This window comes from Corvus cornix, chromosome 23, assembly GCF_000738735.6.
Source record: "Corvus cornix cornix isolate S_Up_H32 chromosome 23, ASM73873v5, whole genome shotgun sequence".
NCBI lineage: Eukaryota > Metazoa > Chordata > Aves > Passeriformes > Corvidae > Corvus > Corvus cornix.
Genome location: NC_046352.1, coordinates 5123598 through 5151299, shown reverse-complemented (window position 1 = coordinate 5151299; position 27702 = coordinate 5123598). Strand labels below are relative to the sequence as shown.

At 53.4% G+C, this 27702-nt stretch overlaps 2 protein-coding genes across 32 annotated transcripts in view; both read right to left on the bottom strand.

The window, feature by feature from the left end:
* EPB41 (erythrocyte membrane protein band 4.1) overlaps positions 1–12933 on the bottom strand; it is a 94648-nt gene extending 81715 nt beyond the window's left edge. For 5 of the 31 annotated variants that reach the window (XM_019293778.3, XM_019293775.3, XM_039564666.1 and 2 more), the window contains exon 1: positions 4206–4458. In XM_019293778.3, the coding sequence (XP_019149323.1) occupies positions 4206–4440 (235 nt within the window). In that variant the 5' untranslated portion in view covers positions 4441–4458. Of the gene's footprint in view, positions 1–3874; positions 4013–4205; positions 4473–12867 lie in introns of those variants that run through there. The other 26 variants (XM_039564667.1, XM_019293783.3, XM_019293785.3 and 23 more) reach the window with 19 other exon arrangements.
* Positions 12934–15420: 2487 nt separating this feature from the next.
* On the bottom strand, positions 15421–26334 carry LOC104697709 (CCN family member 2-like). Its single transcript, XM_019293767.2, has 5 exons — positions 26210–26334; positions 20705–20918; positions 17628–17879; positions 16462–16670; positions 15421–16269 (listed from the first exon to the last, which is right to left on the bottom strand). The coding sequence occupies exons 1-5, from the start codon at positions 26270–26272 to the stop codon at positions 15958–15960; spliced, it is 1050 nt and encodes a 349-aa protein (XP_019149312.2). The 5' UTR covers positions 26273–26334; the 3' UTR covers positions 15421–15957.
* Positions 26335–27702: the final 1368 nt, after the last annotated feature.

Sequence of the window (27702 nt, the reverse complement as noted above, 5' to 3'; positions counted from 1 at the left end):
TGTCAAGGAAAGTTGTGGGCATGGATGGAGAGACAGGGAGGCGAGGGCAGGAAGCATACTGCCATTGTCACAGTTAATTGCCAAGAGTCTGAAAAGCTTTGTAACTAAAATAAATAACAGCTCTGTCTTTTCAGGGCGTTCTGCAGGTCCACTGAGGCTGCACAGTAACAGTGCACACAGTAAATCTTTGGAGCAGGAGATGCAGCAGCAGCTTGGAGACGCCAGTCTCACCCTGCACTCACTGCAGGCTTCGTCAGAAAAGCTAATAATCATTAAGCTGCCATCTTTTATTTCTAATTATTTGTCTCCACAGCAGGGTTTCTCCAACCATCAAGCAAAAGGGAAGCAAGTCTCAAAGGAGTAACTGTTTTGAAGTGGGCTCACAGCTGCCACGGCATGAATGGCTCTCCAAGAACAGTAGCAACTGCTCTGCACGGCCCACGGAGCTGGGAGGGAAAGCATCTCTGTTTAGGCTGGTTTTCAATGTCGGTTTTTAGGTCAACTAAAACAGCTTTTCTTATGCAACAGAAAGCTCACTTGCTTTGGAGTTTTTGCTTTCATTTAATTAGATGGTAATTCAGAGGGCAGCACTGCTATTCTGAAAGCCACAATGAGAACTGCTTCACTGCTTTACAAAGCAACAAAGTGAAAACACTGAGCTAAGCCGGCCCTAGAACTTGACACCACATCGGAGTCTGATGGTCCCCTCTGAGGGGGTGGGACAAGTGAAAGAGATACCCTGCTGCCACATTTCCATAGAATCATGGAGTCATTTAGGTCGGAAAAGCCCTCCAAGATCAAAGAGTCCAACCATTAACTCGACAATGTCAAGCCCACCACTAACCCATGCCCCTAAGTGCCACATCTACAAGGATTTTAAACCCCTCCAAGGACAGGGACTCCATCACTGTCCTGGGCAGCCTGCAAGAAGTGTTTCCCTAATACCCAACTTAAACCTCCCCTGGCACAGATTGAGGCCATTTCCTCTTCTCCTGTCCCTTGTTCCCTGACCGATCCTCCCCTGGCTGCCCCTCCTGTCAGGGAATTGTGGAGAGACAGAAGGTCCTCCCCAAGACTCCTTTTCTTCAGGCTGAGCCCCTTTCCCAGCTCCCTAAGCCACTCCTGGTGCTCCCGACCCTTCCCCAGCTCCGTTCCCTTCCCTGGATACACTCCAGCCCCTCGATGTCCTTCTTGTTGTGAGGGGCCCAAAACTGACCCCAGGATTCAAGGTTTGGCCTCACCAGTGCCCACTACAGGGAGACTGCCCTGGTCCTGCTGGCCACACTGGTGCTGGTATAGGCCATGTATTACTTGCCTTCCTGCCCACCTGGGCTTATGTTCAGCCACTGTCAACCAACAGAAGAGGTTAAAGAAGAACATCTCACCAAAAGGTGCTAGAAACCTCATTTGTTCTTCCTCTTTGGGCTATGTGTAAACAAAAACTAAGGGGAGACCCAAATTCACAACACAACAAGCTGTCCAAGGGCTCCGCAAAGCAGTGCCCTTCTCCAGGTCACCCATGAAATCTGGGATAGAAAGAAACAATATGTATAGATAAAGATGACAGCACATGGCTTCCAGCAGCACCAGTGCCACCATACGGAAAGACAGAGCCCAAAGGCAGCCTGTGAACAGACACCCTGCACCTACCACCACAGACACAGCTCTGAACAATTTTTCAGCCATGACCTCACCTTGGATTTCTTGACAGGCTTTAAATAATGGCAACATATGTGAATCTCAGCTCGAAGGTCAAGAGCAAAACCCCCACCAGAGACTCCTCTTGCATTTTCAGCATTTTCCTTCATGGTTTCTGCCCTGCAGCTACTCTCGGCTTCCCTCCATGGAAGCTGCTGGTGTGTTACTTTCAGGACTGATGCCCAACACTTACCAGGTCAAGAGAGGAGATTATCTTACTAAAACTCCTATGCATTTTATGTTTACCTATAAGATAAGCCAGGCTTAAAGATGGAGAGGTAATCTGAGCCTGCTGTTTTCTCTGCTGGGTGAGGGTCAGGGCTGTCCCTGAGCCAGTGAAACTGTACCACACCCCCTTTATCTTTGCCATCCCTAACAAGGTACCACTTGGCTTTCTTGTTTGCTGACAAAGATTGACACCAAGTATTCAGCAAGCAGCAAATTTCATCTCATATCAGGATCAAAACCTCCAAAGCCTGTAACAAGCAGGACCACCAAAGCGCAGTTCTCTCCCCTCTGTGCGATACATCCAAGAAAACAGGTAAAATAACACAGAGTCTGCTCTGGGGAGAGGAAACCAGGGATTGTCCACGTTATCAGCATTTCCCAAGGGAGAAAGTTGCCCTTGACCAGAGACTTGTCACACAGAGATAGTCAGATGGGTGACTGTCCTGAGGGTCTGCTCAAGCACTGAGCAGGAAGACTCTCTGGCCAAAGACCTGCTCCAGGCTACCCTGGCACAGCTGCAGCTGCTGTGCTGGTACAGCTTTGCCTCTCACTAATCCATTCCAACCATCACACGAGTGAGCACTTGTATCTTGCTCCACATCCAAGCTCACAGCAGCTTCCAGCTGTACCTTTCACGTGGAGGGAGTTTCATTCTGCATTCAAATGACTGCCGGGTGTTTGGTGGAGTTGGAGCTCAGCACCTCTGACCAAGGCAGGTTTTCTAGTTAATTAACGATCCTGCTTGTAGAGATTTGGTAGCAAAACTCATTCAGATCAGGAGGCAGCTGCTCATCTTCCAAATATAGTGCTCACTTCTGAGTAAGAACAACAGGTTTGTGCTTGGATTTGATTCATCTCTCCTGCCCCGCCATGAGGCATTGTATAATGATGTCGAGTTTAAGAATAAAGCAATCTGTTCCCAGCACCTTCCTCTGCTTTCCCTTCAAGTCTTTCATCAATAACTGGCAGCAAATGGAATGCTCAGGCACAGAGCAGAACTGCTCTAAATGTGCTCTTACTGGAAGAGGAGAGGATGTTATTGAGGAAGAGGAGTGATGGACAGTAGAGGGGAAAGCTTAGTGGGAGGACAGTTTGAATTTTAAAAAAGAAAAAAAGTAAATTTAAAATTACTGAATTTTCCAGAGATCACAACCTCAATGCAAAGGCACCACTGCATCCAGAGAAACAGCTTCACCAAGCAGATCCCTTCCTTCCCTCCACACACACCTTGTCCTCAGAGGCTTGAATATACAAACACCACCTCACGGTCAAGTTCAGGGGAGGCACCAAACCTCTGCAGGGAAACCGTAAGAATACACCCCACCAGGGCAATTTTTCCCCCATGCAAAGCAGGCTCTCCATGAACACAAACTGAAAACATTAGTGCCTGATGCTCTTCTCCAAGCTTGACATGCACTTCCCCTCCTCTCCTGCCAGAAGAGCCTCAGGCTCCTCTCCCTGCCCTGCAAAGCCCCAGACATCCATGGCTTGCAAAGGGCAAGGTGGTCCAGTGCCATCAGAGAGCCCCTTTCACAACCACAGCACTGACTTGCCACTAACAGATGTCAGGAGACATCCTGGGAGGAACAGGAAGCATTGCTTTCCATTCTCAAAAACATTTTCCCTTCCATTTGCTCACTTGCTGGCACTTAGTGTGTTTTTATCCCCAGGTCAGTGCTCCACAGCCCAGGCTGGTAGGAAAAACTACTGCTGGGGGCTTCCACATGTTATAAAATACAGCAATTTCCAGGCCAGCTAAGTGCTTTTCAATATCCAAAATCTTCACACACACACAGACAATAAATCATGCTGTTTGACAACAACCAATGCTTCAGAGTTTAAGACAGAATAAACAGGTCAGTTTATTATTTAAATAGGTCAGATCATTAAGTTGAAGCAACTCATTTCAACCATTTCCTCCCACTGATCTAACAAAGCAGGTACTTACCCAGAGATGAGACAGCCGGGCCAACCACACAGGCGAGGCACCAAAATCCATCATGGGGGAATGGATAGAAGAGAAAGGAGAACAGACACTGGTTAATAAGCAGTTCCAGCAAAACACGAAAAACCCATGCACCCACCAAGAAAACCCCTCGAGCCATAAAGCCAAGTGCTCACACTTGTACCCACATGAGCAAGGCAGCAGAGAAAACTTCAGTATCTGACTCTTCCCAGAAGTGAAGGTGGAACCGGATGTTCACGGTCAGCCACTTCTTAGAAATGTAAACACCAAGTGGGGAAGGAAAAAAAAGTCAAAAACATCAACCCGGCATTACCTAACGCTGATAATACAGCGAGCAGTGACGCAGGCACCCCATGCCTGCCAGCGTCCACTGAGTACAGCCTCCCGTGAGTACAGCCTCCGGGGCCAGCCCCAGGGCACGGGCCAGGCAATGCCGAGCTCCGGGCACAACCGGGCTGGAGGAGCAGTGAGCTCCGCGGAGGCTGGACGGGCTGGCCCCGTGCACTTCTGCGCCCGTCCAGCTCCTCCGGACTTATGTAACTTCTCATGCAAACTTCTAGAGGCCTGGACACAGCCCGGCGCCGCCAGTCCCGACTCCACAAGGCTCCAACTGAGCCCTCTAGTGGGCTTCAAAAACTCCACAAAACACCAGGAGCCTTAATTTAATTAACACTCTGCCAGAGGCCTCTAAACCCTAATCCTCTCAACAAAAGGATCATTAACTAAATGAAGAGATTCAAGAGAGCAACGGTGCTCCCAGCCACAGCAAGGCTGGCTGTGTGCTCCGGTGGGCCGAAATTCAGCCAGATCCTCAACCCATACAACAGCCCCACTGAGGGTACAGGGACCGGCCTCACACAAGCACACAGTCGAGCCCTCGTGGCACAAGTCTGGCATGATGCCACTCAACAGTCACTCTGCCATGCCAGAGAATCACAGAATCATGGAATGGTTTGTGTTGGAAGGGACCCTAAAGCTCATCCCATTTCAACCCACTGCCATGGGCAGGGACACCTTCCACTAGACCAGGTGGAGAGATGGGCACAAGCCCATACCCACCCTTTGGGATGTACCATTATGCCAACAGTCCCAGCGCCGTCATCTCCATCGAGACTGAAAACCCAAACTGCCGAACCAGGAGAGGAGCTGGAGCACCATTTGTTTTTTAAGTGTTATTATCCAGCCTGGATACAGGTCAAGAGCAGCTCTCCTTTCTAGAGGCAGCCTCAGTTCTGCAGCTGAAGGCTGGGAAAACATTCCCATCTTGTCCAGCCCTGCCAGCATGAACAGCAGGAAAGGCTCCCCTCACCAAGGAGCTAGGGTGTACCTTGGCAGAAGAATTCACAGCACGCAGGGTGCAGTCAGGGAAAAGCCTTCACAGTCAAAGGTTCCCAGCCCACATGCCTCAACCCAATGTGACAGGGATGGAGATCTTGCCCTTTGCAGGTGGCTCTCTTGGAAAGTCACCTCCAGCTTCGGAGCCACACAGAGGATCCAGAACGGCTGTGAGGAGCACATCCATGAGACAGCTCATTAGCATGGTGAACAGGAGCAGAAGAGCTTAATTACAGGGCAGGAATCGTTCCCTCTGGATTTGAATGCCAGCAGCAGCCTCAGCAGGACCATGCTGCCCCACAGGACAGGCATTCCTCAAAAGCACCTGCAGCCAATGTCCTCTGCCCGTGGTGAGTGGGATCCTGACTGGGGCTCTGAATGGTCTGCAGAGCCTCAGGCTCCAAATGTGAGAACCCAAAATGGGGAAGAATTCAGGTGTTGCTTGCAGAAAAAGCTTCTCTGCCAGTAGCAGTCCGCACAGGTCTGGAGATGCTAGTGCAGGCAATGGTCCCCTGCTTTTGGTGCTGTGCGTGAGCACCCCAGTCTACGAAGCAGCTTCTGAGGCTCAAATCAAGCAGTTCACCAGGACAGAGAGAGCAGTGGCTGCTGGTGGGGCAGTCACACCCCAGAGGCTGCCACATCCTGGGGCAGGGTTTTTGGGATGCCAGGAGATGCTTTAGTGTGCTATCTCTCCTCAGACCAACACAGCCTTCCCTGGGACCTCAGCCCTCTATGGTGCCCACCAAGCTGGTCACAGACCCTCCATGTTTGGGACCAGATGCTGGACAGCATTTGCAGAGGTTTCCATTTTTAGCCTTTGCCCCCAGATAGAGCCTCCAGGATAGAGCTGACATGTCGATGCCTCCTTGCCCAAAGATGCAGGAACAACTGTTCCCAGAGCTAATGAGGCTGTCCTGCTCTGACCTGGGGCAGTTTTCAGGATACACAGAATAAGCAATCCTCTCCATGTTCACCTCCTGGGAAAATCCCAAGAGCTCCCATCTCCCCAGCCTGGGAAAGAACACAGATGGTCATAGAGATTAAAGTATACAGAGAATTAACCACCCCATGCAAATGAGCTTCTTCATCCAGCCCAGCACTGCCAGGTGGTTTGAGGTCCAGCACTTGGATGTGATCATCATGGCTTGCTGAGCTCTGATAACAGCCTCATATTGACCAGGACAGGGGCCAGGAAGCTGAGCAGGATGAAGACAATTTGTAGGGAAGGCAGGATGCAAACTGCCGGAGTCAGGCAGCTGCCGAAACCAAATTCACCTCCTGCTACAGCAGAAGAAAAAGCAGCAGCACCAGAAATAAGCCAGGTCAGCAGCACAGATCAATTCTGCACTTGGATATCTTGTGTGTTTCCACTCAAAGGCAGCTCAGATGGAGCAAGCTGCAACCACAATGTGAGCCATCGGACGCTGCTCGCACAGCACCAGGCGCCCATGGGATGGCAGAAGAAAACCCTCACCGGCTCCTGCTGCCTTTCCTAGAAGGCTGAAGTCTTGGCACCCAGCTGAGGCACGGGATCTGTCAGCACAGCACACTGGGATGGGGCCACATAACCTTCCCAAGAAAGGCAGGGTTTCTCCAGGCTACCTCCCAGGGAGGAGCTGCACCCCAAACCCACCAGCAATAGGTTTAAGTCTTATTTCATTTTTACTCAAAACCTCAGAAAAAATTTCAGTGGCCACGGACATCTTGTTCAGCCAGTGCCCAGCTGCCAGTGGATCCTTAGGGCCAAGTTTCAGGCCATGCCATGATGCAAATGTCTGCGTTTGCTATTAAAAGCCTCCACTCTGCACCCGAGGAAATCCTCAAGCAGTGCTGACCCCATCTGCCAGCCTGTGAGCCTCTGAGCAGCCCCGGATTGGCTGAGGCCAATCCCGGCCATACGGGAGAGGTTCACCTCCACGTCAGACACGGCACCTCCAGCACAACATCAACACAGACGCACGAAGTCACGTTACAGCTCAACGTGGCTCTGTGCCGGGCTAACATCTGCCCTCCCTCACTCCCACACTCAGCATTTAAGTTCACTCAGGGGCAGGGAGGCAACTTGTGCTGTCCTGTCCAATACATACCCTCAGCACAGACAAAGAGCTCCCCTCACGTTCTGAAGTGCCCACAAACAGCTTACCCCATGTCCACGGGGTTTTGGAGAGTGGGTGTAGAAATACAAGCCCTTGGATGGCTGGTACTATCCAGCGAGCACCTAAACCACCGTGGCAATCAGAGGGATCAGGTCACAGAAGTCACATACAGCATGATACACAGCTGCCTTAACACCCTGGTGATGCTTCGAGGCATCAGTCCACCCCACTCCCCCCCACAAAGCTGAGGTCAGTGCCAACACCAAGTTCTCCAGGCCCTAAGGCAGCTCAGAGCTTCCCCATAGCTGCCCTGCACTGCCTTGTTAGCAACACCTACCAGATTGTTGTAATGCCACTGCAGTCAACTCCAAAGGCTCCCAGCACATGCCAAGCCTCACATCCCCTCCTTAAATCCAGCTCTGGTCAACTGTGGCCAGATGTAATTACCTACATGAAAGGCTCTCAAAGCTGTCTCTAACAAGAGGATGTATTCATGCCATCAGGCTGGGGTTCCTCCTCCTCTGCTGCTTTCCAGGGCTCGAAAACTTGCCTCGCATTAAGTGGACCAGCAAGAACTTCACCTCATTTCTTGTTATGAAACCTTCCTTTCCCAGGAATGGCAGGAAAAGTCAGGTTTCTCAGTCATCTATCCACAAACAGGAGCAAAGAACATTTTAACAGGATTTGTTCATTTAACTGAATAGCACACAGGGGCTTTATTTGTGTTGGCAAAGGTCTTTGGGGTGAGCAAATGGAGGAGCAAGGGCAGGCCCCATGCCCCAAAACACTTCTCAGGGACCAGTAAACACGTCAAGGTCGAGCCCGTGGCCTTACTCAGGCCAGGATGAGCTCCCACAGTCTCAGCATCCTCCCAAAGGGGTTCCCAGCTGCCCCAAATCACCAGGAAGTCACCACCAGCCAGGAGACACAGCACAAGAAGACACCTCAAGTTCCCATCAAGCCTCTTCTCCTAAAATCTGCCAACAAGCGGCAGCTTTGGAGCCTTCCCGGAGCCTCAGGGTCTGACTTGAGGGGGTTCAGACAGCACAAAGCTGTTCCGACACCGCATTTGTGTCCCGACACAGACTCCAAGCCTGGAGCCCAGATGGTGGTTGTGTGAGCCTTGCCCATGGCGCCCCATCCTCATCTGGTAGTCCAGGATTTTCTCGGGGGGCATCAGGAGGGGACTAGACACAAACCATACTAATTGGATAGACGGAGAGTCCTGCAGTCCTACAAAGCTGCGAGCAGCTGCTCAGAACCTCTTGTGAACCACAAAAATAGTTTCATCTACAGAGAGTGGATTAAACGCCACAAACACCCTTTTCTTCCCTCTGTGCAAAGTGCATTTTCCCCCACTGCAGTCCCAAAACAAAATCCAGCCCCGCAGCTCAAACCAGGAAATTCAGCAAACTTTGAGCATGAACAATAGCAGGAGGATTTTCCAGACCTTCAAGCTTGTTTGGCAAGACCCAGATTATGTAAAGCACTGCTCTGCCATTGTCGGGGAAGCCGTGCCTGGAGCCAGAGCCAGCTGGCACCACACTGCCCACCCGGCACTGCCTGTACCCAGCAAAGGCAGCGGGGCTTGTGCAACACCACAAACTCCTTCCCAGGCACTTCCACTGCAGCAGCCACTGCCTTTCATTTTACACCTCATTGTTATGTGATTAATCATCTTCCCAGGGTCCTGGTTTTCCAGCCCCTTTACCACGGCTGTGCCCAGCGGTGTAGGATCCCTTCCATGGTTTAACTAATCCTTGGCTTTTCTGCCAGTTGGGCCACGCCGGAGGGCTGAAGCGCTTGTCCCTGTGCTCACATCCTCTGGGAAAACAATAGGAGAGCCTGGACTCATTCCACATTCAGCACCCAGCTGGAAAAACCCCTGAGGCAGGCAGGGTGGTAGCCGGCATCCATGGTACCCGGCTCCCCGCATGATCCATGTCCCCTGGCAATGGCCTCGCACATGGTCCCGGTGCATTTACCTAATTAAGACTTAATGAAGTGGGGAGATCTATTGTGGGCCTGGCAGGGGAGCAGATGTGCCCTCTGAACCCGGCCACTGCCAAGGAAAGCACACTGCTGTCTACAGGGTGAATCAGCAAGAAAAGCTCAAGCCGGGATGTTCAGCCCTGCAAATTCCAGACCCCGCTGCTTTCTCAGAGCAGGGACGGAAAATGCTCTGGTCATCAGCAGCCTCTAGCGGGGAGAGGTGGGCAGTCGGGGTGGCTGCTTCGGCCAGACCCCAGAGCCCCAGCCAGCCCACCCTGGCTGTCCCCACCAGCTCAGAAGGGGATGGCATGACAAAGTCCCAATGTCCCGGCATGAGAGACCCAAACCATCATGGCCTCATTGGGATAACCGCTGCGTGAGACTGCTCATCCCCTGAGTGCTGGTCCCAGGCTAAATAGGGACAACCAACTACAGCCCCTCCCGATGAATCCCAAGTCAGAGCTCCCACAAATCACTGCATGAAACAAAACTCATAAAAAGGACAACCGAGACATCCCCCTCCTTCCTGGGCAGCTCACCTCCGGGCTAATGGTGGGTAAGTCCACCCCCTTCCCAAATCACACCTCCAACCGCAGCATCCAGCGTGGCAAAGAGCCAATTATGACCCTACACTTCCAGCCATCACAGCCTCGAGCCTCTTCCTGCAGCTGTGAACACAAAGGTGAAACACTGCTGAGCAGAGACAGGACAATTCCTGCCCTCAGGGACAGGGACCACCTGCAGCCTGCCTTGCCCTCCGGGCAATAGCTGGGGAGGGAGCTCAGAAAAACCTTGCTGTATATTAAATCAGTGACATAACTTCAGAGTGCCCTGCTCGGAGAACAGCTGATGTTTTGCCCTCCCACCGAGAGATCCTCTCCCCACCACTGGCTCCTAAAGGACCGTGCCAGCCTGGGGGGACGCGCGGTGCAGAGCGATGCGGCTGTAGGCAATTCCACCAGCTGCCAGGCTGCGCGTCAGGAAGAGGGAGCCTCATCCCAGCAGTACCGCTGCAGATGAGAAGGCAGTTTCTCTCCTCAGCAGGTTTCAAGCCCTCTTGGAAAGGCCTGAAGTTTCTCCTAAGCGCCAGGAAAAGCGAAGGGAAGGGACAGGGGAGCCCCACATCCACAGAACATGTTGAGCACCACCATGGGAAGCAGTCTGATGCACAGATCAACTTTTTGCTGCTGCTGACTCGCCGTCACCATCGCCACAGGCAGAAGCAGCGTGTGCCCCACTTTGTGAGAGAAACTGAAGGGCTGCCAGCACATTGAGCTGGAGGAGACCCACATCTACACAGGCCACGGAACTGGGAGAGGAACTGTACTCCTGGTGGGATGCAAATGGCTCCACAAGTTTTAGCTGCCTCCTCCTCAGAGACAGGCATGGTGCAGCTACACCACCACAGGCACAGTGGGCACGAGCAGGGCAATGGCTCAGAGGAAGGATTAAGCCAAACATGGAACCTTGGTCCCATGTCACCCCAACTCCAGTGCAAGTTACTTCCACGAACTAACAGGGTTACTCTGGCAGAAAGAGGACGCAAAAGAGACCTGACTCTGGCTCTCTTCTACAACTGCATCTGTACCTTCGCTAAGCCTTCGGAAGGGAGCACATGGATGGGAACGTTCTGGGATGCACCTTGCAAGAACCCAACTTGCTCCCGTGCCCCAGAGCGACTTCTCTCCCAGGAGGCAGCAGAGATTCCCTGCACCACCAGCCTTTCCCATGCTGGCTGTTTGCTGCGGCTCAGCTGTTCCCGCTGCCAGGCAGTGGCAGGGCATGTGCGACAGTGACAGTGCCAGGGGCCAACGCTGCACCCCAAACCTCGGCCCTGCGCACCTCACACAGCTTGACCTCATGGCAGGGCACGTGTGACCGATTATCAGCCCCTGACATTGTCCGACCCCTGGCTCAGCCTCACAGCCCCACCGCAGCCTCTCCTGCTAACACAAACCGCAGAGCAGTTGTTGCCTTTCCCCATGCGGGAGCCTCGGCGTAAGTCAATCCTCCGGCGAGGAGGCGGCTGCCCGTAGCGCCGAGCCAAGGCACACCCCTCCATTGCAACACAGCCCTAAAGATAGTCACTGTCCCCCGCTGTCTCCTGCCACCCCGCCAGCCGCTCGGACCCCGCCAGGGAGCGGGGAAGGCAGCCACCACCGGCACAGCCCACGGCACGGACTAACGAGCAGGCTCACCAGCCTCTCGTCCCACCACGACTGCAGGAGGGCGAAATTGAGGAGAGGAAGAGATTGCAGTAACCGCCAGGCACGCCGCACACGCCTCTGGTTGCAACATCAGCGCAAAGTGTCCCCGTCGAGGAGGGGACGTGAAGACACAGACCCCCCCGCGGGCGTGGGGAAATCGATGGGAGGTTTCAGCGCGGCCACGACCGGCGCCGGGGCAGGGTCGACGGCAGGAGCAGCCCCCGTCCCCCCGCAGCTCGGCCACTGCTGCCGGCTTTGGGAACCGTCCCGGCGGGCGCAGACGGGGTCTCGGGGAGAGACCGCGGCCGTCCCGAAGCCACAGGCTGAGCTGCTGCACCTCGGGCACAGCCCCAGCAACACCGAATGCTCCGAGAACCAGAGCTGGACCCAAATGCCAAAGCGGGAGCTGCCACCTCCCAGGAAGGGACACCAGTGCTGCTGCCGTGACTGTGGGGTGCAGGGAGGACCCCACTCCCCGAGGCTGCACCTGCCTTTTCCCCTCCACTGCACCAGTGGCAACAACAGTACGGGGGGAAACATCCGAGTCCCAGGGTTGGCACTCCCCGTGAGGCAGGGCCCCATCCACCTCCTGAGCATGAACCCACTGTGGGCCCGTCAGAGCACCCCAGCCCTCCCACCCCACATCCTCCCCCTCAGCCCTACTCAGAGTCCCTAGGACAGCCCTAGTGCATGCCATTCCCCCACACCCAGCCTGACCCTACTGGGGATCCCCCCACTCCAGAGCACCTCTTCCCCATAGGCTTCCTGACAGCGCTGCAGGTGCTCTCCTGGTCTCCCCCAGCCCCCGAACATCCCCCATTTTTCCATAAACCCCCTGCTCCACACCTCAGTCACTGTGGGTCCCCCACATCTAGACTGACACCCCCACCCCCCCCAAACCCTTAAGCACCCTAAAACACCTCACATCCAGCTTGACCTCTACGGGTGCCCCTGGTTCCCGCAGCCCCAGGTCACCCCACATCCAGCCTGACCCCACCAGACACCCCCTGCCTCACAGCACCCCATGTCCCCTGGTAACCCTCCCCACTCCATAACCAGCCTGAGCCCCCGTGTGCCCTCACAGCATCACAACCCCTCCTATGACCCCGCAGCCCACGACCAGACTGACCCACCACGAGTCCCTCTCAGGAGCCCCAAATCCTCCAGAACCTGCCTGACCCCTATATGCCCCAAAGCACCCCAGGACCCCCACAGCACCCCCGCACCCCATAACCTGCCTGACCCCTACAGCCCCCCACCCCCCAAAACCTCCCTCACCCCATAACAGGCCTGACACCCGAGGAGACCCCCACCTCCCCCCATGACCCCCGCCCCCCCCACTCACCGGGGCCGCCACTCCGCTCCGCGCTGCCTCCACCTGCACCGCTGGCCACGCCCCCTCTGACGTCACCACGCGAACCCCGCCCCACTGCCGCGCCCACTGGCTGCCGCCGCCACCCGTCAGCGCGCGGAGGGGGCGGGGCCGGCGCGCGTCGCTGCAGTGGGCGGGGCCCGCAGGTGACTGGCGGGGGTGGGGCCGGGAGATTCCTCCCAGCGCCCCGGGACGTCACAGGCCCATAAAAGGAGAAGGTGTTCCCCCACCGGGGTTCCTCCCGCGCCATGGCAGAGCCCCAAATCCCCCCCCAAAACCAGCAGCAGCAGGGATTTTGTCGATTTTTTTTTCTCACTTTCACCCTTTTCCTAAGTCTTCTTAGGGAAAACCCCGTCCCTGCTGAGGGCTGGAGGAGCCGGGGGTGTCCCCCTCCTGAGCCTACCGCAGCGAGGCTGCGCCGTGGCCGGAGCCGGTAACGGCGTCAGGGTCACTGAACCCATCCCTGGGGCCACGCCCGGGTTATCGGTGCCGCGCAGGCGGCTGCTGCGGAGATAAGGGGGAACAGGGCTTCCCCGAGGACGGGGATGGAGGTGGCGGCAGGATGGAATTCGGCCCCAGCACCAAGGGCCTCGCTGCCCTCTCCGCTGTCCTGGCGGTGGTGGTCCTGCGGGGGCACTGGGTGCCGGGACTGGGCTGAAGTAGGCGGGTGCTAGCCGGGGTCACGCTCAGCAGCCGGGTCCTCCCAGCACCCCTGGGGCCCCCCACATCCCCGTACCCTGCCCTGGGGACGGGGTGTCCCCATGGGGAGGTGCCTGGTGCCATCTAATGGGGACGCTGGCGAGGACCGTCACTGTGTGTCCCCCGCTGCCTCTCCCAGGGCCTTTGCAGCCCCCAGAGATCCACGGGCCGGATCGTGCCCCGAGCTCCGAACCTCAACACCACGCAGCTCGAGCGTGACAGGGGTTTGTTCCTCCGTCACCCACCCCTGCCCGGAAGCCCTAAGCCTTCCCCGGAGAGGATGAAGGTTTGGGAGCAGGAAGAGCCTCTCGCCCCTGCCGCGGTGCCGGGGTGGGAGAGGGGGGAGTCCCTGGCTAATGTGATGAGAGGGGGATGAATCCATAAGCTGTTAAGCCACTGCAAAGCCCCTCGCGTTCTGGCCCTGTTATCACCGACTTCTGCTCACATCTGCTCCCGGGGTTATTTTTAATCGGGTATTAAGGACTTGTGGGTCCTTCCACAGGCGGAGGGGGGCTCTGCTTGTCCCCCCTCCAAGCAGTGGAGGGAGGAGCTGTGTTTTGTGGGCCGCAGAGATGCCTGTGAAACACTAACATCAATCCTGCTGCTATTTGGGAAGGGGAAAAGAACCCCCTGCCACCCCCTCCCCTCCAGCACCCAGCCATCAGCTCTCTAGAGGGTCCCAGCACCCTGGTAGCACTGGGGAAAGGTCAGAGGGGGAACCAGGATGCAGCCTCACACAAAGGGATGAGTTCAGGGATATAAAAAATAAAAGATATTTATTAGCGTTGAGTAAAGTGCAACCTCAGCATGGTTTGAGGCTCAGCAGCCATATGAACAGCAGGAGAGAAGCTCAGAGAGGGGAAACAGCCTGAGCAGGGCTGTGCCAACAGGATACTGGGACTGTACAAAGGCCTTAGAAACAACATCAGAAAAATTATTTACAGTTCAAATCAATTATAGGAGGCTGAAGGCTCATGAGCTGCCACAGGCTGAGAGAAAGAACAGGGCCTGGGATGGGACATGGGCCCTGAGCTAGTGTGTCAGTCTGGAAGTTCAGGGTAGCAGCTGGGGACAGCTAGGACTGTCCCTTGGCATCAGGCTCTGATTTGGGGGAAGAAGATATGGTGAGGTGAAGCCTTGGGGCTGCTGCTCCTGCCTGGCTGGAAGAGGAATTCTTTGTGTTTTCCAATGGTGATAGGCAGGGATGATTTAAGAAACAGGATCAGGTCCTGTACCTGGATGTTTCTGCTAAAAATCAGAAGATTTTTCCACACCTGACAAGACTTTAGCAGTCCCACAGAGCTGCCAAGGTGCTGCTGGACACACCACTGGCACTGGCTACTGGTGGCCTTTCCTGGACCTATGGGCTGGCAATGAGGTGTCTCTAATGGCAGAGAGACTCTGCCAGGTCTGTGGCCAGGAGGGAATCCCACCACTGGAGATGCCAGTGCCAACAGCTCTCCATGGCACTGCCCCAGTAGCTCCAGAAGGGATCTGCTCCATTTACAAATATGAGAATTTCTCTTGCCAGTGCCTTAAACTCTCCAGGGAGACCAGAGCTGAATGGTGTTCCTCCTGCTTACAAACATCCAGAGCAAAGACTCCAGAGCTGAAACAGCTGCAGCCTCCCTGTGCATGTGTGAGCTAGTGGGGTCCAGTCCCTCTCCCCCCCCCCAGAGCCATTTCTGACAAGATTAGGAAGAAATTCCTCCCTGTGAGGGTGGGGAGGCCCTGGCACAGGTTGCCCAGAGAAGCTGTGGCTGTCCCTGGATCTCTGGAAGTGTCCAAGGCCAGGTTGGACGGGGCTGGGAGCAACCTGCTCTAGTGGAAGGTGTCCGCGTCCACAGCAGGGGGTTGAAATGAGATGAACTTTAAAGTGCCTTTCAACCCAAACCACTCCATGGTTCCATGAAACGCTCATCAAGCCACTAAAAGCTGCCCAGAGCGGCACCTGCAGGGGACACATCTTGGTCTGGCAGCCTGGTCCATCCCCAGTTCATGCTGGAAGAACTCCAGGGGTCTGAATCAGGAATTGTGTTCTGGGCTGGAGACTGGCTGGAGCCACATGACTTTGATCCACTCTCCCCTCTGGCCAGTGGGAATACGGATCAAGTTTGCAGCTCAAGCCTGTTTCTGGTTCCTTCACTGATCTTTGCACCACTGTGGGTGGGGGTCAGGGTGCTGGGGCAGCTGGGGCTCTTCCCCCTCGGCTCGTTGGGAAAACAACAGGGACCACTTGTGTGAATGGTGCTGCTGTGGAAGGCACAGCCCCTCACAGAGGGGGAAGAGGCTGCATTGTCCCGGGACACAGCCATGAAAGCACTGCAGAGCCCTCCCGGACACCTCGGAACTGGCAAGACAGGGCTATTGCCGCTCGCTCTTGATGTGGTCTCCGATCATCCGACGGTGATACGTGGCCAGGAAGATGTCGTTGTCTCGGGGGCAGTCGTAGTGGCAGGAGCACATCTTGATGAACATCATCTTCCTCTGGAAAAAGTCCCCCTCGGGGCAGCGGAACTCCACGTCCATGGTGCTGGTCAGGAACGGGGTGCAGCAGCGCCCATCTGAGCAGCCGCCACAGAACCGGGGCCGGTAGGAGTGGGTGCTGGTGCATCCCGAAAACTCAAAGTGGAGGCTCTGGCGCTGCTTTGGGGTCCGCACACACTTCTTCCCCTTCTAGGGAGAGAATGGATGGATTAACATGGACGCGACAGGAAAGATGCACTGAGGCCTGTGCTCTGACCCCATCGCTGGGCAATGGGACACAAGAGGAAGTGGAAGCACAGAGCAAACCCTGTGACCCAGGATCATTCCCAAGGCTGTCCCTGGCATTTGGGATGCTACGTCTCCTCTCCTCCAGCACTGTACCTTGGTTTTCTCCATGGAGAAGCTGCAGGGCCGGACCATGCAGAGCCGCGTCTCCTTCTCCAGGCTGCACTGGGGGTTGTTGTTGGTCACGCGGGCAGAGATGCCCATTCCACAGCTCCGGGAGCACGCGCTCCACTCCGTGGTCTGCACCAGGCAGTTCTCCTGCAGGTTGTTCGGCTCTGGCTGGTGAGCTGGATCCTCCCTGAAAACTGAGCCATGAGGAAGAGACACAAGGCAAGGCTGAGGGCTTTGGACAGAACATGGCAGCTCCACAGCTGCTCCCAACTCAGCCTAACACGTCAGGAACAGCAGCAAAGGTCTGGCCCATCCCATGAGATGCTTGGCCTCTTAGCAGGAAGGGGATGCAGGTGAGCAGGGGCTGTTTCCTACACAGCCCAGCTCCAGCCAGTTCTGCTGTGACACTTCAGGACACAGGAGCCTTCCCATAGCACCATTGAGGTTTCACCTTGTGTTGGGTCTGGCTGAGCTGGAGTTGATGTTCCCAGAGCAGCCGTCCCGGTGCTGTGCTCTGCAGTGGGAGCTGGAAAGATGCTGATAACACACCGGTGTTTTTGGCTACTGCTGGGCAGGGCTGGTGCAGCATCAGTGCTGTCTCTCCAACTTCCCCCCCCACCCCCGATCAAGGGGCTGGGAGTGGGGCAAGATCCTGGGAGTGGACAACTGACCCAAATTCACCAAAGGGATATTCCAGACTGTACGATGTCAGCTCAGATATAAAAGCTAAGGAAAGGAGGAGGAAGGGGGTGGGGGTGGGGCATTCGCTATTTACAGTGTTTGCCTTCTGGTGCAATCACTCCGTGTGCTGAAGCCCTGCTTCTTAGGAAGTGGCTGGACACCACTTGATGATGGGAAGGAAAGAATAAACCTATTTTTTTTTCTCTTTGCTTGTGTACATGCAACTTTCACTGATCTCAACCTACAAGTCACTTTCCATTTATTTTCTCCCCCCTGTCCAGCTGGGAAAGGGAGTGAGAGAGCAGCTGGGTGGGCTGGAGCTGGTGTCCAGCTCTGGAGCTCAATACTTGGTACCCACCCCCACCGTGATGATGCACAAACCCACCACCAGCCCCAAACCAGTTGGTGCCCCAATCCACCCCTCTTCCTCAGCAAACAGTTCCCGACCCCATCCCACATGCCCCACTGACCCGCCATGGCCGTTCCAAAGTGATTCTCCTCGCTGCCCTCCTCACACACCCACTCCTCGCAGCACTTGTTGTGGAACTTCACCCTCCGGGGGTTGGGGCACTCTGGGGACGGCAGGCGCAGGTCGTCGGAGCAGAGCGGGATGCAGCCGATGGCCCCATCCATGCAGATGCACTGCAGCTTGCACGTGGGCTGGAAGCTCTCCCCGTTGAGGTAGATCTTGCCCAGCAGGTCACATGTTGCACCCTCATGAGCTGGGGGAGGAAGAGGAGGAGAAGGAGGAGTGAGCAGGAGGCTGAAGCCCTCCCTGCCTTGGGGACATGGAGCTCTTGAGGAGGGACAGAGCCCACCCTCCCCTGCTCTGCCATCCCAGTGCTGGATGTCTCATATTTGCCTCCCTGGACCCAAGGCTGTTCCTGACACTGATTTTTCAGAAGTGCTGGTCCTCCCAAAATTCTCTAGAAAAATTTCTTCTCCACTTGGATGAGCTACTAAGTGTGATTTTGTCTTTGGAGCCTGTAAAGAGCCTGTTTCCCTGTCAGAGTTCTTCCCAGCCAGCTCGGAGTTACCAGTCAGTGGTGCTGTGCAAGACACATTCCTGACATGGCACGTGAGCGTGGCTTTGCTCCTCAATATTCCTGAGATACCAAAAGGCAACACTCTTCTAAGAACAGCTGGTTCCCCCATGGCAAATGGTACCTACAAAGGAAAATGACACTTTGGGTTGGTGACCTTTTTGGCCCCTCTGCGATGCACAAATCTCTTCCTCCTTCCAGCCTCAATTTTTTCCAGTTCTCTCCCTTCTGATCTCTGGATCTCTCATTTCCAGACATCCTATCAGTCTCTCCCTCCTTCACTATAAAACTTAAATGGGCAAAAAAAGGAAACTCATCAATATCTGACACAGAGCAGCAACCTTTACTCTGCAGGTGCGACAATGCTCCCAAGTAGTTCTTATGACTGCATTAGCCAGAACTTTCCCAGTGGAAGTTTTCCAGCAGAAATCTCTTACCTGATTAAGATAAGGAATGTTTTCAAGAAGAACCAACTGAAGCATTTCACTTTGATATGAAAGATGTCCTTTATGTTCAACCAAAATACTTGTGGGATAGTATCCATAGAGGGAAGAGTTTTGCTCTGGTAATTATTTTAGATACTATAAAGATCAAGGTGAAATATTTTGATAGAATGGAAAGGGAAAGTTTTGACACAGACAGGTGAGTATTCTAAGTAAGTCATGGAAAGTTTTGATATTTTTTTTTTAATATATTGATATACCTATACATACATACATACATACATATATTTTTTTTTTTTTTAAATGTATTTTTTTCTCTCAGCCTGAAATTAAATGTTGAAATCTCAGAGTTGTTCACAGGACAGAAATCCTGATTTTGGACAGTTTTCAGCAGCTGCTGCTTTCTGCAATCCTGAATCTTAAGAAAAAACATTTTAAAAACCCCATGCAAACCTCTATGGGGAAGGATTTTTGGCTGCTTGTGGAGGCTTCCCAGGAAACCTGATCTGTTTTCCCTGTAGTCCTGTTTGCCTGGGGGACACTGTTTCAGACAGAAAGTGTTTGAATCAAACAAGGAGTGAGAATCTCTTTCCATTGCATCCCCATCCCTTGAGGGGACACAAATCTCTGTTCCTATCCAGACCTGCATCCCATCTTGCAACTCTTTTCAATGTCATTGGGATAAAAATACTCCCGTGCTCCAACTTGGACATTTCAAAATCCTCACTTTTTCCATCAAAGTGGAAGCCATCCATCCACCCCTCCTCTACACAACCATTCATACTTACTTTTAAACATTCTCTCCCTGTTTTTCCAGCCTGTGCACTCTCCCATCCCGCTGAGTGGATCATGCTGTTCCCTCTCCTCCCTCTCCCCTCCCCCTGCCATTCCCCAAGGAATAGCAGCCCGCTCCAGGGGTTGACTGTTTTCCAAACTCAATTGCTCTGTTGTGCCTTATTTACCCTCCATGACCTCCCTTTCCCACTGACCTGATCCAATTAAGGCTCCATGACGGTGCCCGTGGAGTGATCCAGCTCTTCATTCCCCGGTTCTGCCTGGCACCACCCACCCCCAAACGAAAGAGCTGCTCCATAAAGCTCTACCAGCTCCCTGCACCTCCTACCAGTGGATGGGGCCTGCAGGTGACGGGTCGGATGGGACTTGGAGCAACCTGGGACAGTGGAAGGTGTCCCTGCCCACAGCAGGGGGTGGCTCAAGAAGAGCTTTAAGATCCCTTCCAAGCTAAACTGTTCCATGATACTCTGATTCTGTCTCAGGCTGGTGCTGGATCATTTCCAGAGACATCCAGTGCTGTGGCCAAACATTTCCCTAAGTGCTCACACCAACCTGCCAGCTCTCAGGTCTTCCTGACTATTTTGAAAAGCTTGAATTTAAGAAAAAAAGGTCAGCTCCTGTCAGAGATGGGGTAGGGGAGTCTTGTTTTTTAACAAAGACCAGGAAGTTGAGGAAATACTTTATTTTCCTCTAGACCAAAATAATTTCTGCTTGCCCTACAAGGAGCTACTAAATTTAAAAAAATAAATCAAAAATATTTTTCTTTTCTAGCTGAAAAGAGGCATCAAGAGAGAAAGCATTTCCATTACCTGGCTTGGGAATTCTCGTGTTCCACACAGACACAATGTGGTGAAGGAGCTGTTCAGCTCTTCCCACCCACACAGTACAGTCAGAAATACACTTTGCCTCTTTCATGGGAGCAGCCAAGTGCAGAACACCCATCCCTGGCACAAGGCAGAGGGATTTGGGGTGGGATATTCCAAGAAAAAGTACTTTCAGTAAGAGATCAGATTGGTGATATTTACCCAAAGGTATAGAGGATGACATCCCTGAGGATGTCACAGGACACATGAGAGTCCCACAGCCCCACTCGCGCCTGGCTGGAGCTGTGGGAAGGCAGCTGTGTGTGTGCCAGGGGATCTGCTGTTCCCAGGGCTGGCACTGATCTCCCAGCATGACACTGGATGAAGCTCCAAGGAAATTCTGATGGGTGTTCTGGGAGGCACCACAGAAAAACCACACAAGGACAGAACCTGCAGCTCTCACCTAAGCAGATCCCACTGCCTCTGTGGATTTTGGAGAAGTCACAGTAGAGTCCCTTGTGATGGTCACAGGGCCTGTGCAAGGAGCAGAGCTCGCCCAGCTGCCGGGCACACACCTTGCAGCAGCCACAGGCATCCCACACGTGGCTGGTACCTGCAGGGCACTGCAGAGGCTGGGAGGGACACTGGCATGGGAACGTGCAGGCCTGTGGTTCTACCTGGAAGGCAAAAAGCCATGGAGAGAATGAGTCTTCCGCAAGGCAGCCGGGCAGGGAGAGGAAAAGCACAGCTCTGCTGCGGGCATAGACACCCCAGAGAGAGTGGGACAGCCCTGCTGCAGGGGGGTGTGTGCAGCACTCCCAAAGACTCACAGGACTCATGTTTTCCTCATCCCTATTTCAGCTGGAGCTCAAGGGGAAAAAAGAAAAATGATGCCTCTGGGAAGCAGAGACAAAACAAACAGAACAAGTGGTAGCTCAGAGTCCCCTGCACAGCTCACCTCCACTTCCCTGGAAGCAATAAAGTAGTAATTATTAACAGCAAGAAACTCCAGCTTTTACACAGGACAGACATCAAAGCCTCTGCAGCAGCGTCAGACCCAGTGGAAGCTGGAAAAGCGATGTGCACAGCAACAGGACCTGCCCAAAGTCAGGCAGTGGGACTGTGGGGATGCTGAAAACCCCAGAAGCTCCCGAGGCCCATTTCGTCCCCTGCATCTCGCACTTTCTTCTTTATCACATGTACCCTCTGCTTTCCATTTTCCAAGGAACACAGCATAACCAACCTTCCTGGGGACCTTGTGACTGCACAGATGCCCCCCTTTGGCAGCATTTCACTGGACAACCCTTGAAACCCACCCCTGGCTTTATGACACTTCAGACACTAAACAGAGACCAGGCTATGGCTGAAGGGTGGGTTACCTGCTCTGGAAAACCCAGATGTGTCCAGCGTCCCAGTCACTGAGCTGATGAATCCCTGTCCTGCATCAGCTCAGAGCAGGAGCACCAGCTCAGCTCTGGCTGTGCCCAGATTTGGGCAAGATGTAACACCCTGACTGTGAACAGTGCAGAATGTGTGGTCTCTAGAGATCCTCTGAAACCTCCTCAGAAACATCAGTGCCAACTCCAGCCTGGTTTTCAGTTCAGATCCTGCCCATCCAAATTCCCCCTTGCCCCACTCCATGCACCACTCCACCACTCTGGACACAGCTCAGCTACCATCCAGGGCTGACACAACCCTCACACATGGATGATGCCACCAAAACACTGCTGTGAGCAGGGTGGAGAGGGAAGCATCCAGTGGGGCAGACCCCTCACAGCTCTGCTGTCACCCCAGGAGAGCAGCAGCTGAGCTGGGAATGGCCTTGAGGGCAGCAGAGAGGGGGACATGCACCTGGAACAGGTCAAAAAATATATCTTGTTATGGCTCTGTTTGCACTTGTCAGATCCCATCCAGCTCTCACTTGTGAAGCAGCTTCCTTGGATATTGTGTTTGTTACCAATCACAGTAGGAAAACTTTTCCAGCTGTTTTGACTGTTGCTCTCACTTTAGCTCACATGGGGTCAGAAGGTGCCAACTTCTTTGTACAACTGTGTCACCAACACAGCACTTGCGGGACTGGGATTGGGCTAAACCTTCCCTCAAAGTCATGGAATATCCCAGGTCAGGAAGGATCCACAAGGATCATTTAGTCCAAACCCTGGCCCTGCACAGGACACCCCAACAATCCCACTCTGTGCCTTAGAGCATTGTCCAAATGCTGCTGGAGCTCTGGCAGCCTTGGGGCCATTACCATTCCCTGGGGAGCCTGTTCAGTGCCCGACCACCCTCTGGGGAAGAATCTTTTCCTAATATCCATCTAAAACACTCCTGACACAGCTCCAGTCGTTCTCTCAGGTGGTCCCCAGGGGTGAGTCCTCCCAGTCTCCCTGCTCAGCAGGAATCAGCATAATTCTCCTGGATAACTCCTAGCACAAAGTATTTTGGAAACAAGTCTCTCCAGCCTGCAGCTCAGCTTTTCCCCGCTGACTGTCTGGGAGCCACTCACCAGGAGCTGGCATGTCACAAGAATCAATTCCCGACTGCTGAAGTGCATTAAAAGAACTAAAAATACAGAAATCTTCCCTACTTTTTTCCATGTAGCTGCCAAGGAACATGTTATTCAGCCCCAGATGAGCTGGGGTGGGGGGGACGTGAGATCACACAAGAGACAAAGCATTCCTAACACAGGATCTATATTAAGATGCAATCCATGCACTTAAGAAAAAATAATGGTAACAGGCATTTTCCAATGCAGTGTCAGCCACAGGCCATAGAAAGAAACACTCCCAAAATAGCTCTCCTGCTGAAATCCAGACCAAAACAAGCTCTTTTGGGATAACAGAACACAACCGTTTTAAACCCAACTGAGTTGTCCCATCCCCAGAAGTGTCCAAGACCAGGATGGACAGGGCTTGGACCAACCTGGGATAGTGGAAGGCGTCCCTGCCCATGACAGGGGGATGGAACTGGATGGTCTTCAAGATCCCTTCCAACCCAAACCATTCCATGATTCTACAATTCTGTGTGTTTTCTTTCCCACCCTCATTAATCATTGCTGGCACTAGTTATTTCCTTAATAACTCACCCACACAAACCAGTCCACCTGGTTTTACCTTCTGTTCACAGCAGCTTCATTTCCTCATTGTATCACAGCTGCTTTTCAGCAGGAGAACATCTAGATTCAGATCTCTTGTGCATCAGAGACCAGCCGGGTGACCCTGCACCCACCTATGCTGTGCCTCAGCTCCCCCAGGCGTCAGCTCAAAAGTCCAATTCATCATGATTTTCAGGACCCTTCTAAATACTCCCAGATGCCCCCACCAGTCGGCTCAGATGTGTCTCCCTCCATTGCCCAGGAGGTGCTGGGGCTCCTGTTTGCTGGTTTTATTGCAGAGCAAAGTCAGCCCGAGCTATTTATAACTCCTGCTGCTCTCCTAGGTCTGGTAGAGGAGGGAATGAGCTGGAATGGGGTTTGGCTCACACACACCCAACAGCCAGAGCACTGAAAAACTGCCTGGCTAGGGAGCCTCTCAAGTTGGGAACAGCTGGGAGGAAGTCAATGTTGAACCGACTTCCTTGAGCCCTCCATTACTGAATTTTCTTTCAGAGAGGCTGAATAGTGGATTATGTTGGTTTTGCATGGAGCATCCTCCACCCTGCATTCTTTCCAAGGGCTGCTTCTGGTTCTTCTGCCCAAAGAACTGCCCTAAAACTGCCCCAAAGAACTCCCCAAACTGTTCCCAATAACTGCCAGGATTGGAATTCAGGGCTTTGTTGCAGACCCAAAGGTAACACAAAGCCCAACACTTCCACATAACCTGCCACTGACCTGGGTCCAGAGGGATTCAACTCAGAGAACATTTCGTTTTCTTCCCTCTGCAAGAAAGGACTGCCCCAAAACTCACTTCTACCTTCACTGGGCATGCTCCTGACTTAAAGTTCACTACAACCTTGACCTGGCTTCTGTTGAGGTTGGCAGAGCATTTCTGTGAACTCTGAGAGCAGCAGAACAGAACCAGTGTCAGAGATCAAGGCTATGGATTTAAGATGGTTCTAAAGCCTGGAATGTTGGCTCTCCCTGCTCCTGGCCTTGCTGACAGCTCTTGCATCCATCACAAACACTGTGTGTGAAGCTGTGGGACTCCCAGGATCCCTGAGTGATGGCCAAGCCATCTCGAAGTGCCAACACTCAGACCAGGGGATTCCCCTGCTCTGCTCCATTCTCCATCTCTAACTCCCCAGATTCATCTGCTCAGCTGACAAGCCAGAACAAGCTCCCTCCCAACTGCCAGCACCAAAACCAGTTACCTGCAGGTAAGAGAACGTGAGAATGTTCTTCCTGCTTCATATTTACATAAAACCTCTTCCCCTGCACCCTCAGGAGAGCACAAGTGCTGTAACATGAGCTCCCACCACTGCAGCAGGTCCATGGTACTGTCAGGATTTCTCATTCCTGACGAATGTCTACAGGAGCCCAGGGAACCAGCTAAGGGAACCAAACCAAAGAGGATGTTTTAAAATGTGTTTGGGCTCATGACTGCACTCAGAGGGCAGGGAAAGGTGAATTTTGAGCTGAGCTGGGTGTTTGCAAAGAGCTTATGGAGCCATGGGTTAATGCTGCAAGGTAGAAGTGATATAATGAACACCCAGCTGGTTCTTTTAGTGCTCCAAGACTAAGCAGCCAAAACACAGCTGTTCATCCTTCAAACACTGAATTACTGTGGGTAACCCCTGCTTTCTCTCCATCTCAGGCTCTCAAGGCGCCTTCCTAAGGCTGCTGCAGCATATTCTACAACAGCTCCTTTGGAGAGACAAGAACCAGTGACCCCCTTCACAGACAGAGCATGGGGATACGGAGACCTGCCCAGGATGAGCCTAAACATAACTCCCAGTTATCCTGGAGCAACTCCCACCTCTGAACAACACAGGAGGCAGATTCAGGAGCAACAGCTCTCATTTCCTGCCTCAATCCACAAAGTATCACAGAATCTTTAAGGTTGGAAAAGACCTCTAAGGTCACTGAATCCAATCTAATGCTCCAAGACAGTCAAAAGTCACGTTTCTGAGGCATTTGGCAGGTTTAGGGAGAATTACCTGTCTCAGAGTGGTAAGCAAGGGTCACAGTGGTGGGATTGACTGTTATTGTTTATATGAGCTACATGGTGCTGCCAAAGCTGAGCCAGCGCAAGAATCAAGACGCCCACCCCAAATGGCAGCAGTTTCCCTTAGATCGCAGACCGGGACATGTTCTTGGCAGGAAAGGGATTGGCACACACTGAGCGCTGCCAGGAGCAATCCAACCAGGAGCTGATTGCCTCTCTCAGCACAACAAGCCCTGCAAGGGGCTCTGTGAACCCAGTTTCACTGATCCAAATGGCACTTACAGGAATTTAATGATGGCATTGACGTTCCTGATACTGCTGGCACGAGAACAGCACACAAATGTCCTAAGAGGAATCAGCTGCTCTCTCAAGAACTTGTATTAACAGGACAACAGGCACAAATCCTGCTCTGGAGAGGCTGCAGTCTAATTTTCCCCTCGGGATCACTGCTTTTGGGAGCATATGGGTGGATTCAGTGACAGCTGGGGAAGGATGGTGATGGTAAGGAACTGGGATACGAGACTGTTACTCTTTGCAATGACATAAAATCAGACTTCCCCTCTCTCTGTTCTCTTCTCCTGCTTCTAGACCAGGGCCGATTTCTGGCTTCCAGGAGTGGGAGGAAACAAAAGGTATACCCGCGTGCCAGGAGCTCTGAGATCCGTGGATGACACGCGTTACCTGGGGCAGCTCCCACCGTGGTTTAGTTACACGGCACGTTTGCATCGCTCTGCTTCCAGCCCAGCTTCCCTCGGAAATTCGGGAGCAGGTGGCAGCCGGGAAAAGTCTCTCAGCCCAAAGCCCTCGCATGCATCGAAGGAAAAAGCTGCAGTGCCCCGGCGGAGCTGCTGTAGGGCCGTACGTACCCAGCCAGGGGCGAGGAGGAGCAGGAACAGGGTCCGGGTCACTGTCCCCAAGTTGCCAGGCATCCCGAGTACTGGGCAGGGGAGGGATCCAGGCTGCCGGCTACTCCCTCCCACTCCTTCGGAGTTTCCCGTCTCTTTGAAACAAGCTGTACAGGAGCTTCTCCTTAAATATCCTCTGGAAGGGGCGGGCCTCGCGCTGAGTGACAGGCTGGAACCGAGCCCAAAAGGGTGCAACAAAAAGTGTCCAAATTCCAGGGAGCACGAGTGGATTCCTGCGGCTCCGGCGGTCACGGGGCTGCCACCGCTACCCGCAGCTCGGTTACTTTCCAAATTGATAAATCAAACTCCAGTAAAAGCAGGATTGTTATTTTTTATTTTTTCCTCTTTCTACTTCCGAGTATGAAGCCTGGCACAGCTTTCCTGACACAGACCCCCTTTCCCTACGTACAGCCGTTCCTTTTCGGCTGCAAGAGATGAGGAGTGATTCAACAGAGATTTGTGGTGTTCAGAGTCTGAGCAGGAGGGAGGGACGGGTAGTTCGGTGCTGTCAAGTACCACGTCTGGCTGTGCATCACCTGTCAGCTTCGGGGAATGAAAGTTTCATGATTAGAACTCCTGCATGAGGAGCTGCGTGTTTTACAAGGCAATGAAAAGCTGCTGGATGAAAGTTTTTTATAAAGGACATCAGTCCCCCAAAGTGCTTTGGGATGGATGCAGGATCTCACACATCTTTATCTCGGGTCATGATCCTTTCTGTTTGCTGCTGAAATACAGCACCAGGCTTGTGCACAGCCAGCATGGCAGACCTTTAGAACACGAAAGAGTTGTTTTGTGTGTTAAAGAGTCGTTTTGTTTATTCCCGAAGAGCAAGCGGAGCACTGCCGTGGAAGGAGGAAGAGTGCAGCAGAGGGCACTCTTAGTCCTCGCTGGCCAGTGCGGGACAGAGCAGTTGGGTCTCGGACAGGAGCCTCTGTGCACACAAAGTGACTTGAGAAAGATGGAGCCGTTCCTCAGGGTGAGGGAGCTTTCCCGGGGAGAAGAGGTGCAAGGGATGGTACCTTCTTTGGGCCAATACAAATCCGGGTCAGGAGCCCAGGCGCTGTGCAGTGCAGCCCCAGCATATCCCCGTCCCAGCTGAGTGCTGGGAAACAAGACAGAAGATGAAAAAAACCCACAGAGTGTGTAGTGGGTTATTTAAATTCACCTTCCTTCCTGCCTGCCTTCAAGGTAGGGCAGTTTAGCTGCAAATCAAGCCCTGCAATTCATCCAGGTCCTTTCAGGTCCCTGTGCAACACCAGATCAGCCTCCACACTCCCTGTGTGTCCAATACCAGAAACAGAAAACTCCAACTCTTAACTGATTAGCACTTGGAAAGCCCCTTGGGATTTGGGGCCGGAGAGCATTAGCACAGAGCAAAACAGATGCACCTTCTTCTCCTCTTCCATGAGATGGGGGATTTCACAATCACTTCTGCGACAGCCACCTCTGCTCGT

Coding starts and splice junctions, on each gene's coding strand:
- LOC104697709 (XM_019293767.2), bottom strand. CDS start 26,272: ATGCCTGGCAACTTGGGGACAGTGACCCGGACCCTGTTCCTGCTCCTC. Junction 20,919..26,209: donor TCCTCCTCGCCCCTGGCTGG/GTACGTACGGCC, acceptor TTTGCCTTCCAG/GTAGAACCACAGGCCTGCAC. Junction 16,671..17,627: donor CTTTGGAACGGCCATGGCGG/GTCAGTGGGGCA, acceptor CTCATGGCTCAG/TTTTCAGGGAGGATCCAGCT.